Here is a 17,971-nt window from a genome sequence, read left to right as displayed (position 1 = left end):
CACGACCTCATGGTGGCGCTATAACAACAGCTGTTACACTTTCCGGTGCCACTCTAGTTCTGTGTGTTGACTCGTCTAAAACAGCATTGTCATCTCTCCTTCATCTCTCCGTCAGGGTGATGTGGGTTTGGCCATGGGGAAGCTGTATGGCAATGACTTCAGCCAGACCACCATCTCCCGCTTTGAGGCCCTCAACCTGAGCTTTAAGAACATGTGCAAGCTGAAGCCACTGCTGGAAAAGTGGCTCAATGATGCAGGTGGGGACTCGTCAAACTACATGCGCTACATTTATTGTGTGTTTTAAGTAGAGGAAATTATTTTGACAAGTACATCGAGTGCAATTAATCTGACGTCATTGTGCGTTGGTCCCTCAGAGACCATGTCCATAGACAGCACCCTGCCCAGCCCCAGCTCCCTGTCCTCTTCCTCTATGGGCTTTGAGGGGATTCCTGGTCGCCGCAGGAAGAAGAGAACCAGCATCGAGACGAATGTCCGCGTGGCCCTGGAGCGTGCATTCATGACGGTAAGACAGATAAAAGTTATTTTTTAAAACTATTTATGAATCTCATAGATAAAGAGCTGAACTGAAATGGTCTGGGTTTCTTTCTCTCTCTCCCCCTCCCAGCAGAACCAGAAGCCTACCTCAGAGGAGATCCTGCTCATCGCCGAGCAGCTCAACATGGAGAAGGAGGTGATCCGGGTCTGGTTCTGCAACCGCCGGCAGAAAGAGAAACGTATCAATCCCTCCAGTGCCACACCTCCCCTGCCCAGCCAGCCCCCCACTGCCCCACCTACGCACAAACCCCCCTGCTACAGCCCTCACATGGTACGACCCGGTCCGACTACAGCCACCCAAAAATGTATTGGACAATTAATATCAAACCTGAATATCTCTCTCTCTCTCTCTCTCTCTCTCTCTCTCTCTCTCTGTCTGTCTCTCTCCCTCTCTGACAGATGTCCAGCCAGCTGTCGCAGGTCGTGACCAGTCTCAGCAGCACAACAGCGACCACCATGTCCCCGGTCTGCTCCTTGACCTCCAGCATCGCCTCCTCCCACCCCTCCCTCACCTCCGTCCACCCCTCCCTCAGCTCCACACCCTCCCCAGTGACTCCTCCTCCTCCCCGCAGCACGGCCAGCCCAGCCACTCTCAGCCACAGCACACTTAACCTTAACGCGGGGTAAGAACACACACACAGAGGCTTCTTAAACATAAACATAAAGTCATAATGAAAATATGAATAATTATGAATCCATTTTGATGACCAAACTTTATGACCTACAAACTTTAATGGATTATTTTACTGTTTTCATTCAAATCACTTCAAAACACTGTGGACCCTTATGAGTTCTACCTCTAAAATATTATAGTTTAACTGTTTAGGTCTCATTTTGTTCCCATTTATGGAATTTAAAATAGTGAAGAATCCAAACCACATTTACAACCCAGCAGCCGGATATTGTGACATTCCGTAGTTTAACTCACCACAATTCCATACAGACATAAAGGCAAAACACGTTGACCTCACACACAGACACACACACAGCCACACATTTGCATAATCACAAAGGATTCGGCACTGCACTATGCTCAGTTCACCTGCAGTTTGTGGTTAATGCACACACACACACACACACACACACACACACGCACACACACACACACACACACAGATTGTTTACACACGCAGACGCTAATTTCCCAAAATGCCATTGGGCGCCACTGCTCCCACTCCCAGAGCAGCAATGCATTCTAACGCTGTGTCTTTGTGTTTGTGTGTGTGTGTGTATGTGTGTGTGTTTCTTGTGTTCACAGCTTATGGCGTATGGGTAAAAAGAACGGTGACGTGTCAAACTACATCACCGATTTCGCTGCAAACTTGAGGTGAATACGGCACAGAGACATGTTGTTGTGATACCAGGTCATACATGTAAATGTGTAGAATGGAAGAGTTAGATAAGAGTTTTGATATTGAACATTGACATTTTCAGGATGTTTCTGCTTCTCTCTCTCAGCTTCTCTCCTCCTTCTTTAACATGAAACAGGGATGAATTTACCCTCTGCTCGTCCTTGCTGCTAAACCTGCTTCTCTCTCACCCTTTTCTCCTCTGCCTGTCTGCGCTGCTCTATGCCTGCACGTGTGGCGGGGTGTGTGTGTGTGTGTGTGTGTGCGCGTGTGTGTGACACAACAGGAACACTGTGATGGGAGTTAACACAGGGATGAACCAAGCTCTCCTCGGTAACAATCTCCTGGCCACTATCCAAGGTGTGTGTGATAGAGGAAGAGAGAGAGAGAGAGAGATAGAAGGATAGAGAAGCATGAAGGGAATAGAGAGAGGGAGTAAAGATGCAGGCGATGACATAATGAGCACAATATGAGCTGGTGGTCAAGGCCAGGCTGGAGGTGTGCAGAACACTAACTTAGGTACTGGACATGAGTACTTTACGAAGTACTTAGGTACATTTCAGAGGCATATATTTCATTTTTTCATACTTCCTGCTTTTCTCTTTCTCTCCTTTCTTCCCCTCCTCATTTTCTTTGTTCCCTCATTTTCTTCCTTCCTTCCTTCTATCTGCCCTTTTCTAATGTACAATGCCGATATACTTTCTTCCTTCCGTCCTTCCTGCTCCCCATGTTGTATCCTTCTTTCCTTCCATCCTTATTTTTCCTTCCCTCTTTTTTCCCTTTCCTTCCTTTCCTTCAGTTCTTCCTTCATCCCCTTGCTTCTTTTCTTCTGTATTTCCTTCCTTATAAACTTCATTGTTTGCTTCCCTCACATCCTCCCTTACCTTCTGCACTTTCTTGTTTCCTTACTTCCTTATTTCCTATTTTTTTCTTTTCCTTCCTTTATAGTCTAAACTGACCCAAAAGCATAAAATTCAACTAAATTGAACATAAAATATTTTATATATATCATTATGACTTGAAAATAACAGATATGCATATACTTTACTTCCCTCGCACACATCTCACGTAAACACATCCCTGTACACACACTCACACACATTCTCTAACTCTGCACTCCTGCCTACACCTTAGTCCAGAAGAAGAAGAATTACAAAATGGAAATGCAAAGTCGTTCCACACTGACCAGAGGAAATGGAATCAGACATTGCAGCGTGAGACTGGGGGGTTAAAAAGAGAAGTGCGATGATGAGTAATGAAGTTATGCATGGCAGGTGAATCAGACGGCAGCAGCACTGAGTGGAGACACGGATGAATAAGCTCCCGTGCTGCTCATCATCAGTGCAAAGAAACACAGAATAATAAGATGAAATCTCTTCTCTCTCGACGCCTCTAGATCACAGTCAGATCCATGAATCCATCCCATCTGTGTGTGCACGTGTGTGTGTTTGTTTGTGTGTGTGTGTGTGTCTCATTTGCCTCCTCATTTCATCATTTAGTCACGCATGTTCAATACTTAAGGAAAATCCACCCTAAAATACTTTCGAAACAGTTTGAAATCAGCTATTGGTGATGATCTTAGTGTTTTGTTTTGTTTTATGTTGTGTTTAGAGCTGTAATGGACTTTAACATGACTGGACTTGAGCCTAATTCTCGTTTCTAACTCATTTGGTCAACATATCTCTATATTGCCCCATATCGCCACTTTGGTCTGATTTGATGCTCAACATTCCTCGAATCTTCCCAAAGCGCTGAGAGAAGCGTTCCAGCACCAAAGCAGCACTAATTGGCCACAGCCCCACGGACTGGTGCTTCAGTAACACAGCGACCTTTGACTTTCTCTCAGCTGGGGGAGAACTTTAGCTGTTTTGCTGTTCCTACAAAATGGCAGATTAAACGCAGCATTTTGTGTGTGGGAAAAAAAAAGTGCTGCACCGAGCATTTGTGTGAGCAGAAAGAGGAAAAAAACAGCTAATGGTGCAATTTGTTTCCGTGACAACAAAGCACTCGTGTCAGCTGACCTGTTGCTGCTCTGATTCTGGATTATTTAACACTTCTCCATCACAAAACCCTATTTGTCGGGTTGACGGAACACACAACAGCTTCTTCAGTCTCATTCAGCATCACTAATAGAGGGTTGACACTGTAAGAAGGGTGGAATGTTCCTTTAATTTGTTTCCTGGTTGTTTATCTCCTCTCTCCGTTTGTCCTGCAGCCCTAGCAGCCAGTGGTGGCCAGCTGCCTCTTTCCAGTCTTGAGGGGGGCAGCAAAGTGATGCTGGGGGCCTCTGGGGGCCAAGGCCTTCCCTCCTCCCTCTTCCTCAACCACCCGGCCCTGCTCCACATGGGCCAGAATCCCAGCGCCGGACTGATCAGCGCCGCCGTAGCCAAAGCCTCGCCCTTCCCCTCGGCCAGCAGCATCAGCCCCACCCCCTGCTCCCCGTCCCCCTGCTCCAGCCCCGCCTCCTCCTGCTCCTCCAGCGAAATGGCACACAGCCCGCCCTCTCTGGGCGGGGCCAAGATTGAGTGACCACACCAAGGGCCAATCAGAAAGGAGGAGGGAGGAGGAAACTAGAACCTCGCCTTTCACACCAAAGCTATCTCTTTCTCTCTCTCTTGCGCTCTTCTTCCGTTATTTTCTTTCGCAATGGCCCTCTCTCGCTCCCTCTCTCCGAGCCTTTCGATGCCAAAAATACACAGAATGAAAGAGGAGAGAGGGAGGGAAAGACGTGAAAGAGGGGAGAAGGGAGGGGGAGGGGAAGATTAAACCAAAAATCTTTATCTATCCAAACAGACGGAGAAGAAGCAACGTGGGACCTTTTTTTGTCAACAACACGTGATGTCGACATGGCACCTCTCCACTCAAACCAATGACTCATTTACGAGGAGATAGAAGAGAGAGCAGAGGTGCATGTCGAAGTGCATAAACCAAAAATGACAAAAGATAACTTTACTATGTGACGAGGGAACGATGGCAAGGACGAGAAGACGCGCGGAGACGAGGAGCGTCTTCACGTCTGTCCTCCTTTTTCTCTTTTTATTTTCTCGAAAAGCTGCGGGTCTGAAGGAAGAGGAGTGGGGGAGAGGACGAGTTTAAACCAAAAATTTACCTGAGAAGGAGGAGGATGAGGAAGAGGAGGAGGAAGGAGGAGGAGGAGGAGGAATACACAATGACAAAAAAAACGACAACCATACCAAAATCCCAAATACCAAAAACCAAAAATACGGAGAGAAAAGCTTTATTCAAAGGACGTGTAAATACTGAAGCTATCCAGGACCAGGACTGTACTGCTATACACACACACACACACACACACACACACACATACATTAACACACAACCCATCTGGCCATTGACCCATCCTGTCTCATGCATCTCCCATATGTTGTCTTGCTCGATGTTTTTGCTTCATTTTGTAAAGTATGAGTGTTTGATCTCTACCTCTGGTTCCAAGAGTGTAAAATAGCTTCTCTCTCTCTCTCCTTGTTGGGTTCAGAGGTTTGTGATATTCTGTACCTTTATTTCTTTATTTTACACAAAAATGACAGAAAAGTATCGTTTGACGGTTTTTCTCTCATTATTTATTCGCTCATTCATCACACGACCCCGCCTGTATTTATTGTCGCAGCTATTTCAGTGTTAGCTCGCATCATCATCATCATCATCACAGTCATCATCATCATCATCATCATCATCATCATCACTATTTTCATCGTACAAAGCCACATCTCGTGTTTGTGACTATTCGACAGAAACGGCGAATGTCAGCCGGAATACAAAAAAAGCAGAAAATTGAATTAACCACCGACGCTGCCAGTCAATTTCAAGGTGTGTGTGAGTGTGTGAGGTTATTAAGACCCTAAATGTGCCGTCAGAACTCTTCCCTCGCTCTTAAAATGGCCCCCGTTATCAAAGCGCGGCTAAACGAACACGACCCGCACAACTGCACACCGTTAATAGATTTGAAAGTATGAAATAAAGCTTCGATTGGAGATTGAAGGCGAAATAAGTCAATAAAGCCGCTTTAGTCACAGGTGGCTCTCACCCCCGACTCATCAATCAGCCTCCACGCCCCGACACCTGTCTGTCTAGACGTGTTTACTGATACGTGTTTGTTTCCATCCTCACTCCCATCGATCAAACATTCCCGCTGCCATTTCCCACCTTCAGACTGCCATTAACTCTCAATGGAAAACCAAAGCGTTCTCAAAGGCTGCGAGTCGGCCGAAGGCGTACGAACACGATAAAGACGCCAGGGTGTGTGTGTATGGGGGGGTGGAGGTAGGGGAAGGGGTGTAGGGGGAACAGGACTGGACTCTTCCATATGACCCCTCCCCTCCTCCTCCCGCCCCCCGCCCGCCTGTGTGTGTAATCTCCCTCCGCTCGGCCCTTCTCAAACCCACCCGACGGGGGGAAGCTTTATAAGGGAACTGATCCTTTACTCCGAGCCCCCGCGGGGAGGGACAAAACAGGGCGTATACGCTGGGACAGGACAGAGGAGGGACACACTGTAGTGAAGCGGACGGAGCAGGCGTCACACTTTTGTAAGAGGATACCAAAAATAAACCCAAACCAAAAAAACAAACAAACAAACCCAAGGAATGACAGAAGCAAACCAAAAAGAAATCTTAACCAAATGATGGCTGGAGGGAGGAGGACAGAAGGACAGGAGGACAAAGCGCAGGTGCTGGAAGGAGACAAGCGTCCTTCTATCTCGCTGCCTCGTCTGTCTTGTCTCGTCTTGTGTGTCTGCCTGTCTGTCTGTTCGCATTCGGCCCGCCACCTAAACCTGTAGCATGGCTAGATGGTGAGACGGGCAGGCGGAGAGACAGACAGCCAGGAGGACGGACAGACAGACAGACAGACAGTCCCTCCGCTCCTCTCGCCGGCTTCAGCTCTCTGGTCCTGGATGGAGCTAAACGCAAATGACCTCACTGAACTGAATCTTCTAAAATCTGTTTTTATTTTTCTGTTGTTTGGTTCTGATTGTTTTCTCTCTGCTGTGTCTCTTGATGCTGTTTTATGTACTGTACTTTAGTGCTTATACTCATTTGGAATAACGTACTCGCTTACTTACTACGAGAGCTCCTTATTTTTTTCGTAGTCGTGCTAGAGATTTTTATCAGGTGGTTGGAAAAAATACTGTGAAAATTTAGCTTCCAGATTTTTATTAGATAAAGAAACAGACTGTCTTGGCAGAAAGTGAGAAAAAAAACAAAGACACACAAAAAGCCAAAAACAAGAGTTGAAACGCAAAACCTTAAAAAAACGCCAGAAAACCAAATACTGACGCAAAACCAAAAACAGTAAGTAAGAGCGGAAGGTAAAGGGATGATGTAATGTCTCTCACAGCAGGAGGGCAAAGGGACGGACGGGTAGGGGTCAAATCTGTCTGAGGTTCATCTGTGCGTCCTCCTGTAGACGGAAGTGTTTACAAAAAAAAAGAAAAGCCAGTAAGATCTGATGTGTCCCGTCACGGGTTCGAACCCTGGAGACACACACTTCCTAGATACAGGATCACACACGTACACACACACACACAGACACACACGGATCGACCCTCGAGCAGGTTTGACGGCGGAGCGTTTGGGCTCAAATGTATCCAAAGAATATTTGGTTTGATCCACACCAGGGGAGGAAAAAACAGTGGAACACAAGAAAGAATCGCTCACCAAAACCAAACGTAGAGGTTGCGGGTTTGAACCTCAAAGGTCAAACCTGCGACACATTGACGCTTAGACGGAATGTATCTGTTAGTGCTTCTATAGATTTTTGTAGAAAAAAAGATCTATGTTCTACTGCTTACTTATTGCTAATGTATTAAAAGAAAAAAATTACAAAAAATACTTTGAGAAAAAGATCCTAAAAACATTGATGATAATGACTTGATTTTAGACCAAAAATTTTAACTATCTCTCTTTGGACTTTTTTATTTCCCATATTGAGATGATTTAGTTTGATTGTTCTATTTATTCAGGGTTGCTTGGTTGATTAGCTTTCTTGCTATTTATTTGTTTATTTATTTCTAGAGGTGCTTTTTCACTCAGATGTTATATAATGTTGTTCTACCTTTTTTTTTTAGTTTTTTTTGAATTTTTTTTGTGTGGCCCCCCCCCTGCTGAGTTTCTTTATGCCTTCAAAAACCAAATAATACCACAAATGCAACCAAACAGTCCTGCAGGAGACGCAAATGACTGCAGGGTCTCTGATCTCACAGGGTGGGGCTGAGTGGGTGGGTGGGGTCTGGGCTGGGCGACAGGGCAGCACCGCATGGATGAACACCTTTTGATTACATCTATAGCAGGCAAGACAGAACAGAATAAATGTGAAATTGATGTTGTTCCGCGTCTCCCGATAACGAGACTAAGAATAGACAGAAAAGGTGCAATTCCGTTTCCACACGGGGCAGCGTAAATGCCGTTTATTCCTGCTGAAATGTTCTCCCAGGTCCTGCACTCTGAAACTTTCTCCACGGGGGGAGAACACACACTCACACACACACAGGCCTAAAGCTTTACAGCCTCACAACCAAAAAAACACAAAGAGTGAGAGGATCAACTGGGGCAAAGGTTTGAGTTTTTGATAGGATAGAAGGAGAGAAGGAGTCGAGGGAAAGAGGGCGATTTGGGATTCTGAATCGTAATTCGCCCTCCGACTTCCCGCTTTGTCTCTTTCCTGCTTTTCTGCGTCTCTTTCTGTTCCACTTTTCTATAAGTTGGTGTCACTGTTTTCTTCATCCACTGTAGGATGTAAAAGAGAGATAGTTCATCATATACCTCATATTCTTTGATGATAAACCAAATAGATGAATGCTTTAAAACGCGGGGTTCAAGTGGGGATCAGGGTATGGGGCCAGGGTGTGTGTCTTGGTGTGTGTGAAAAGGAGCTGAGTCAAAGCAAATATTGATCAAAGGAGTAACTGACCAGAAATGAGAATACACTTGAACACAATAGGTGCCATATTAGGTCAGACAGCCTTATTGGTTCGTGCTCCTATCTACACACACACTGTCACACACACACACATACACACACGCCTTGTCCCCCCCTGGAAAACACCCCCCCGCTGTCTGTGTTGAGCTTTGAACACAGCCGTCTCCTCACACCTGGACCCTTACAGCGGGCTTCCTGTGAGCGAACACGCTGACCAGCTTGACGCGCATGCGCTGTCAGGGGGCGCTGTGAGGCAGGTAACCGGGAAACGGCTGAGACCCAGGTTGCTAGGTGACGCATCCAGAACACTTCTCACGACTCGATGAGTGTTGAGAAAGTGGACGTTGGAGGGGGGAGGCGTGCGGTCAAACTGTCCTTACTCTTGATTTGCTCTCTGCGTCACTTCTGCTAGTGAGCTTCAGGGTCTGAGGGATCGGGTGTAAAGTGTCAGATCCCTCGGTTAGGGATACCCCCTTAGAGAATGATACCAAAGTCAATGCCCTGCCGTAGGATCTGGCACTATGCACACGCTCCCTAAAACCCTTAAGACTTAACCTGTATTTGTCTTCATTCTCGACTTTCTACAAACTCAGAGTAGCAAAATGCAACAAGTGATGACGCGGGGAGCAAAACTGTGCTGCCTCTTCTTCTTCCTCCGGCTCCCTTTCCTCCACACATCCACCTTCCCTCCTCCCTCTCTCACCCCTCTCTCTCTCTTTTACAATACAGCTTTAATCCCCAGGTTCTCGAGCAACACTGCAAAGCGAGTCAGATGTTAAAGAATAAAACCAAAGAGCTCTCTTCCTTGACCTTCTTCTTCAACACCATCCCTCCACTGCACACCCACCTCCTCCCCCCCCCCCCCTCTCTCCTCTGTCTCCCTCTCTTTCCCTCGCCCGTCTGCTCTCTCGCTCCCGCGTCGCCTAGCCAACCTGGTCTGTGAAGCATTAACCTCAGCTATCCAAAGGGAAATAATAATAATGATAATTAAGATGATGATGAAATGTATATTTTTAAGTATTTGTCATTGGAAAAATAACCTTAAGCTTCTCGTAATTATGATGATCATGATGATGATGATGATGACAACAACGATGATGATGATGGTGATGATGATAATGAAGTTTCTCTTGGTATCTCTGTAGCTGTTCTGATCCTTCTTAAGTTTTTGTCCTTTCTGCTCGTGCTGCCAGAGTACTGTTTAACTCCCATCACTCCCCCCCCCCTCCCCTCCATTTGGTTTACCCCAATGTCTGGTCCTTACCATCTACCTGTCTGACCCTTGCACCTGTGTGTGTGTGTGTGTGTGTGTGTGTGTGTGTGTGTGTGTGTGTGTGTGTGTGTGTGTGTGTGTGTGTGTGCGTGCGTGCGTGCGTGCGTGCGTGCGTGCGTGCGTGCGTGCGTGCGTGCGTGTGTGTGTGTGTGTGTGTGTGAAAGAGAGACAGTCAAACATTGACAAGCCGTTTTTTCCTGGAAGTTATAAATTCTCTCTGGCAGTGTTTTTCTTTCAGTGTGAGCGGTTGAAGAGGGAGGGATTTACACACGTTTATCTCTACCTGTGGGTGTGTGTGTGTGTGTGTGTGGGCTGCTGGGAAGAGTGGTGGGTGTGGTGCGCTGCAGCAGTTTGTGGAAAAAAGACAAAAAGATTCCTTGTTCTTGGGACAACAAGCCGCCACACATGATCTGTACTGTCAACTGTAATGTATTGTTTGCCAACTTCCAGTACACACGGCTAATTCCCCCTGTCACGACAGCCTGGTGTGAGTGTGTGTGTGGGTGTGTGTGCGTGTGCAGGTCCAGTCGTCTCACCATTATTCCCCCCTTTGTGTCTTCCAACCTGTGAGCAGTCTCGCCCCCCCCCCCCCGCCCCCCTCCCTCCCTCCACCCCTCCATCCCTTCACCCTCCCTCCCCCTTTCTGTCCCCCCCCCCTTGTGGTAGCAAGTTAGCCTTTTAGTGTATTTATCTTAAAAACCAAAAAAGAAAAAAAGAAAAATAACTGCTTGTTCATTGTACAGTGTTGTTCATTTTAAGTCATTTTTGTAACTGAAAGTGTTTCATTCATCCAAATAAAACAGGAGACAAAAACTGTACAGATGAGCCCCGACTGGTGTCTGCTTCTGTCAAACTGTGTCCTCCGTCCTATAGACAGAGGCAGACGCTCACAAAGCACATCAGTCACTAGAACTGTACTTTACAACTGCACAATGTTAGAAGTAACAACATTTACTGCATCAAAGCATGCCTGCAGGTAATGTGGTTGATTCAAAAGATAAGAGACAAGATTTTATGATTTGTCAACTTCATATTTATTGTTTTGATGTTGGATTGTTTGTTGTTGGGAGTTTTTACATCCTGTTACGGGTTTATTTTTAGTGTCTGAGGTGTTTGGCAGTCTGGGACGTTTGGCAGTGAGTCTGTCCTTCAGAGGCATCTGGCACGGCAGGCCAAACAAAGACGGAAATCCAGCCGCGTAGGATCATTTGACATCCAGAGGATCATCCATTCCTGTAAGCAGGAATAAAACCGGTGACCCTGGAAACAAAACAAGCTGCTCCAGCTGGCACATTGTTCCCCACAGTGCAGTTTTCCATGAAATAAATCAATGAATCTCCTCTGTGAGCGATCAGAGTGTCTGCAAACTGGGCAGAGAAGACTGGAGCGACTGGGAAATGTCAGAAGTTTCCCCTTGCCAGTGGTTGTGTACATTTAAAGGTACGTTCAAGAAAACTATACGCCTCTGTATGTGTGTTTGATATTCAGAATAGTTTCATGGATAAATCTTCTATTTTTGTTTTTGTGGAAGCAGCGATGCTAATGTTTGATTTGCTGTTTGATTGTTCACAGGACGTGAGGAAAATCTACAATTTCAGGTATTTGTAATTATTAATGATTTCAATGTAGCAAAAGCATAATAATGCATCAGTTTTACTCCGGATAATTGTTTTTGTAAAAAGTTATTTACTTTTTATGTGATTCAAAAAGAAACGAAAGAAGTTTATATGTAATGGAAGTATTTCCTGTTTTTATAGTTTGTCTCGTCTCAAAGAGCTCCAAACCCTGAAATGTGATTCAACTTGTTATTCTGCTTTCTGGCCAGGAGAGGGCGATATAAACTAGAATATCGCTACATTCAGCTCTCCTCACATCATCACAGCGTGTTTACGTACACGTTGTTGGTTTAGATTAGCGCCTGAAATGGTTTAAGTTCTTCAAGTTCTCACCCAACACACACTTGATGGGGATGTCAGATCATCTCTCTCTCTCTCTCTCTCTCTTCTCTCTCTCTCTCTCTCTCTCTCTCTCTCTCTCTCTCTCTCTCTCTCTCTCTCTCTCTCTCTCTCTCTCTCCTCCTTCCATCTACTTTCTCTTCGCCGAGGCATCTGCTCATTCTTTCCCACCAACACTCCTCTGTCTCTGACTCGACGTGTGTGTTTGTCTCTCTGTATGACCGTCTCGTTGCTTTGTTTGTCTCACTCCTTCTCTCGCCCTTCTCTTCTCTTGGCTCCTCACCTTCCTTTGTTAACTCCCTCTCCTTCAGTCTGTCTCCCCCTCTCTCTCTCTCTCCTTCTCCCCCTGCTGTGTAGCGCAGTAGGTGGATGATTAGGTAGGATGCTGGAGTGTGTAAGTGTGACAGCTTTCAGACACCCACCTCTGAGCTGAGTCACGCACCACGGTGGTGAGCATGTGATCCTATCACCAGGGTAGATCTCTGTTGCTGTTTGTCACATTAATAAAGGAAATAGATTTATTGATCGTTTTATACTTTTCCTAAATATCATATTTGCGTTGATTGCAATGAAGTTTTGAGGGAAGTTCACTTTATCTTACTAAATGAAGCTTTGCAAATAATTATTACACCACAGAATCCCTATGACTGTTTTTTTATCTATGCACTTAATTGTGTTGCTTGAAGTCTCCATTCTGTAAATGGTGTCCCTATGTAATGGATCATAGGAAGGAACACATTTGTTATTGCAGCACTGATGGGCATCGTGACCCTCAGCGTGCCATTGTTAAGCTAATAAATGACAAATGACACCAATAAAGTCACTCTCCATGACTGGAAAAGCAGACCGTGGTGATGAAGATGGTAACTGGAGAGCCACATATCTGGTTAGGTGAGGAGTCAGTTGACACAGTAGTAATTCTACTGGGTTTGGAAGTTCACCAGTAAAGGTAAACTTGATAAGGAACAGGGCCCCAGTATGCCAGTGGTACGGTAAGACAGAATGCCAGCTGTCACTTCAACCAGGAATGCTGCCAGGGTGTGTGTGCGCGTGCTTGTGTGTGTGCGTGTGTGTCCGTGCATGCATGTGTGTTATTGGTGCCAGTGCGAGACAGTGCCAGTGGTGAAGTGCCACTAGACAGATCTGGTTTCCTTCCCTGAACAGTGGTGTGTGTGTGTGTTTCATTGTGTGTATCTGTGTTAGAGTATGTGTGTCAGTGAGAGCTACTGTTGCCTCACCCGCCGACCTGCTGCCCTCTGCGAGAGCCGGAGGCAGAATGACTGAATGACGTGAGGATTACCTTATTCTAATGCCTGTAAGACGCGTTGCATTAGTGCCTTCAGTTTGACTGCGGCTTGTTCTGTAATTTAGAGCTTTACAGTTTCAACTTCCTTTTAGCTCATATAGGCAAATATGTGTTATCAAAACGAAAGCAGCATTCTGACTTCTCCACAGTTTGTCTCAGGCAAAGACAAAGATGGCATCTGTGTCTTTCTATAAGATGTGTTGGTTGGCACGACTCCTTATTTCACCTTTTTTCAACAGGTTCAGAAATGTTGTCAACAACCAATCAAGAGATTTGGCCCTGGATCAGTGTTCTTCCATTCTATTCACAGTGATCATAGAACAGAAGCTGGATCTGGCCTTGTCGTGCCAGGTACATTGTTGTGCGTTAATCCAAGGTGTGGTTAAATACAGAAAAACAATGAAACTAGTTTGTGAAGCAAGTATTACAACCTAACAAGCCAGGCCTGAGCTTTCATTTAGTCATTTCCTTCTTTTGACTTCCTGTCAGCTATTCAACGTGAGCCAAAGCCGTGGCGTGCTTTAAAAGGATGTAATCAGCATCACAGAAACATGTCGCAGTCAGACTGTTACCTTCTCTTTCATAAACTCTGATCATGTGGTGTTTTATCTGTGTGTGTCTGCGCGTCGTATCTAGAACTGGAACAGAAAAAAGGTTTGTTTAGATGATGCGATTTGTTTTTCACTTTCCCTCCGGCTAACTGAAAGAAAGTAGACGCTCAGACAGTGATCACATGTCTAGAAACAACTATTTCATATAGATCTAGAAGACGATGATGTCATCAGTATGACTGTTTAAAGTTGCACGATGAATGTCTTTACACTCTGGCTTCAAAGGTCTGCGTAAAGAGTCTGGATTGGTGAGGTGTGTGTTCTCTGAGTGCCCTCTAGTTCCCTCTGCACTCACGTTGTCAATAGAATGCCACGATTGAGTAAAGGCTACACACACTCAATGGGAATTAACATCAGAGCGATAAGGATGTGACAGTCATTTAGTACGAGTGCCTCTGTTCCCTCACAACAACACTCCCGTGGGATCGGAAAGACACTCAGAAATACATGAATACACACAAACACATACAAATGCACGCACGCACACACACACACACACACAGCGAGAGTGGGCACAGCAGGGATGCCATACGCCCCCTTTGGATGACACATCGCCCAGAGCTCCCACAGCCCAGAGAAACCCTCCATAACACTCACACCTCCTCTCCACTGTTCTCCACAGCCTTAAGGAGGATTATTTTCATTTTCCTCACTGATTTCACACAGAGCACCTTGGCAAAGTCCAGGCTGGCGTGACTACAAAGTTGTTTGGTATCCAGAGATATCGTGCACCTTTTAATCTGGAGTATGGCTGAGGACAGGAGTAGAGGAAAAGAGAAGGAAATGTGCAACAGTAATGCCAAACTCTTCATTTTCCCACATGATGCTTGACTTTTCTGTGTTTTTACGGATGTAACATTACACCGCATTGATTTCTAAATGTCTAAATTTCAAATTACTTTAGCAGTTTTGGGTTCTCCAGAATTTCTGAAGATCTGTGTTTATAAACAATGCTCAGATGTGGCATATGTGTGGAGATATTGGTTTTGTAGACATGATTAAAACGTTTTGAGTGCATGTATAGATATCATATTTATCTATAATTAATTAGCTCAGTGACCCATTTTCATTTAATCAGTCGACTCCACTAAGAGATAAGGCGCAGACATTTTAGGACACGAGAGTTGCATCTACTGAGTGTGTGGAGCTTTGTGCTTTCACCTGAGTAACCACTAAGGCTTTCACCCCAAACAGCTGTGTATGCAAAACTATTGCAACTCTTGCACAGTGTGAAAAAGGAAACGGGCTGCCTATTTAACAGAAGCACTTGTTAGATCCTCTCTGCATGTTACTTCCTACGGCGTCTTTATACGCTTGACGCACATTGGCGAACAACTTCAATAAAGCTTTTGTATTATTATGAAAGCTTACATACAATTATGCTGAGGACTCGCACAATATAAAGCCATCAAACATCACAATACACAGTGGCTCATACGGGTCAAACAAATGAATCAGCGCTTGTGTATAACAGCAGCACCCACACTGTGAATGAGCCCACGACACGGCACCTCCACAACGGAGCCCACAGTATAGTAACGCACAACAATCGTGCACACATACAGGCACAAACGTATGAAGGGAAATCTGACAAAGCAAAGGACGGCCATGATGATGATGATGGTGATGAGGATGATGATGATGATTATGACACATAGCTATGCCACCCACAGTTGTGCCTGTGCGAGGGCAGAGCACATCAAACTGAGCAAGTGTAACACATGCTCTGTGTCAGTCCTCCACCCCTGCACTGGCATGTAATGCATGACACATAGCTGAACCACCTACAAGCCTGCTGTCTCCATGCCTAGCTGATGATGATGATGATGGAGGGTGGGAATGAGGGGCCGGGAGCACAGGCCGAGGAGGGAGGGATTCTGTCGGATTGTATTCGAGGTGAAAGAGAGGGAAGTGTGTGTGTGTGTGCGTTGGAGCCTGTGTGCTTGCTCAGAATGTGTCACAAATTGTGTGTAAAGGGTTTTTGGTTTGAATGAAACACTTCTTATAATATCCCCAGATATGACTGAAGCAGCAGGATGAATGTACAGTCGGACGTCATCTGCGCCTGCATCCCACGGCCTCCCTGACTAACGTGAATCCATGTTCGAAACAAGCCTCTGGGTGTTATGTGGCTAAGGGGGGCATCTGTCCGGGGCTTAGGGCTATTCTCAGTATGCCATGAGAATGTGGCATGGGTGGGTTGTGAGGGGCTTAGGTGGCGGCTGGCCAAGCACCTCTGGGTGATCCAGGCCCGGGTCGCTGTAATGCTGAAGAGGGGGGATATGACGTGACCCTGACTTAGCCCGGTGAGACCATAGCTAATTGGGGATGAGAGAGGGAGGAAAAGCTGGGACTTTGGCTGGATCTGACCCATTTTCCCAGGGCTCTATAATAATAGTAATAATAATATAATAATAATAATAGTAATAGTAGTAGTAATAGTAATAGTAATAGTAATAGTAATAATAATAATGTTTGTGCTTATCATTCGGCTCAACAGTCTACAGGGGAAGAATGCCATTTTCCAGTCCACCCCGATAGTCAGGATCTTATAATTACGATCATTATACGGCAGTGCTGGCGAACAGAAAACCTCTTTGACGAGTTCCTACAATAGCCAATAATCATATTAAGCTGATACAGAGCTGGGGAACCTCTTATTCAGGTTCCCATTATGTGCTGTTTGACTCCCTATTGTTTACGTTGCAATACTGTTGCTAGGCTAGTGTAATGACAATGAGGCTCTTTCTCATCAGAAGCTTCTAATTAGTCATTTATTTAAAAATGAATGGACTGTGAGAAATCATTTCTTGATGTGCTAAGTAGCCATAGCATACGTGGGAACAGCGTATTGTCCGCTGGTGATTATGGTGGAATCAACCCAGACGGGGCGATGGGGATTTGTATCCTTTCCCCCGGCTAAATCACACACAGGCAAATAAAGCATAACTGAATTCATTTGATAGGGAAATAGTAAGCAAAGAGTCTTCACCCAACAAGTCCGCCGCCCTGAGTGGAGGCAGGTGGCTGAAGGTGGTGGCTCAGGAAGAGAAGGGGATGGAGGAGGTGGACGGAGAGGTAGATGGAGCATGGAGGTGAGAGAGAGAGAGCGCTTTGGTCACCGAGGGGCAGCGAGAAGTGAAGGGTGATGCTGGGGAGGAGGGTGATGGGTGAGGCGGGGGGGGGGGGGGGGGGAGTGCTGTGTCTGTACTGTGCCAATAGGAAGAGTTTGTTCCTGGGTGAGATACAGGAGACAGTGTCAACACACACGCTGCGCTCAATATAGCTACTGTCACAGGGCCAGGCATACCTCCCTCTCTCTCTCTCTCTCTCTCTCTCTCTCTCCTCTGCAGCCCGACACCCGCACCTTCCGTAACACCCTCCCCCCTCCCCCCCCTCCCTCCCCCTCTCCGCCTCGCTCACGTTCCTCACCCTCTCTCCTTCCAGCAAATCCTCCTCATCTCAACAGGTTACATTCTTCCTTCTCCCCCTTCCTCTCACTCCCCCTCCTCCTCCCCCCTCCCCCCAACGGCCCTGTCCATCAATGTCACGTCCCTGGAGGTAAATGAACTGATCTCCCTTCCTTTGCTCTTTCTCCTTTTCCCCTCTCTCTCTCTCTCTCTCTCCCTCACTCTCTGTATATATTACAGACTTGACACCCTGCCAGACATTGGTTTAATATAACACACATTCTCTGTGCCTTCCACCCGCTCTCACATTACCCTCTCTTTCCAACTCCCACCACCCCTCTTTCATATGGGCACTAGCCGCTTGGTTTTTCCATACTTTACCCACCGCAAAAGGAGCTTTTTGTTCTTGAATAGCTCCCTCATTGCCATGGTAATCCAAGAGAAAGAGAGTGTGGTTTTTCTGTCTAGGGCCTTGCGGATGAAAATAGTAAGTCACGATGGGTTCTGTAAGTGGCCCTGAACCTGAAAAATCATTGCTGCAAATTTGCTGCTGTCGTGAAGGAGTCAGAACATGAACAC

At 46.0% G+C, this 17,971-nt stretch overlaps 1 protein-coding gene across 2 annotated transcripts in view; it reads left to right on the top strand.

Moving 5' to 3' along the window:
• The window catches only part of pou2f2b (POU class 2 homeobox 2b), a 38,783-nt gene extending 30,141 nt beyond the window's left edge, over positions 1-8,642 (top strand). Inside the window, exons 11-17 of one of the 2 annotated variants that reach the window (XM_076152729.1) lie at positions 116-257; positions 375-523; positions 629-826; positions 955-1,178; positions 1,814-1,882; positions 2,191-2,264; positions 4,120-8,642. In XM_076152729.1, the coding sequence (XP_076008844.1) occupies positions 116-257; positions 375-523; positions 629-826; positions 955-1,178; positions 1,814-1,882; positions 2,191-2,264; positions 4,120-4,433 (1,170 nt within the window). In that variant the 3' untranslated portion in view covers positions 4,434-8,642. The remainder of the gene's footprint in view (positions 1-115; positions 258-374; positions 524-628; positions 827-954; positions 1,179-1,813; positions 1,883-2,190; positions 2,265-4,119) is intronic. The other variant, XM_076152728.1, reaches the window with a different exon arrangement.
• The last annotated feature ends 9,329 nt before the right edge of the window (positions 8,643-17,971 follow it).

The sequence above is a fragment of the Genypterus blacodes genome, unplaced genomic scaffold (assembly GCF_046128005.1).
Source record: "Genypterus blacodes isolate CSIRO-AG114 ecotype Tasmania unplaced genomic scaffold, CSIRO-AGI_Gbla_v1 ptg000057l_1, whole genome shotgun sequence".
Lineage (NCBI taxonomy): Eukaryota > Metazoa > Chordata > Actinopteri > Ophidiiformes > Ophidiidae > Genypterus > Genypterus blacodes.
Note: the sequence above shows the minus strand (reverse complement) of the source record. Positions and strands in the feature narration are given on the sequence as shown.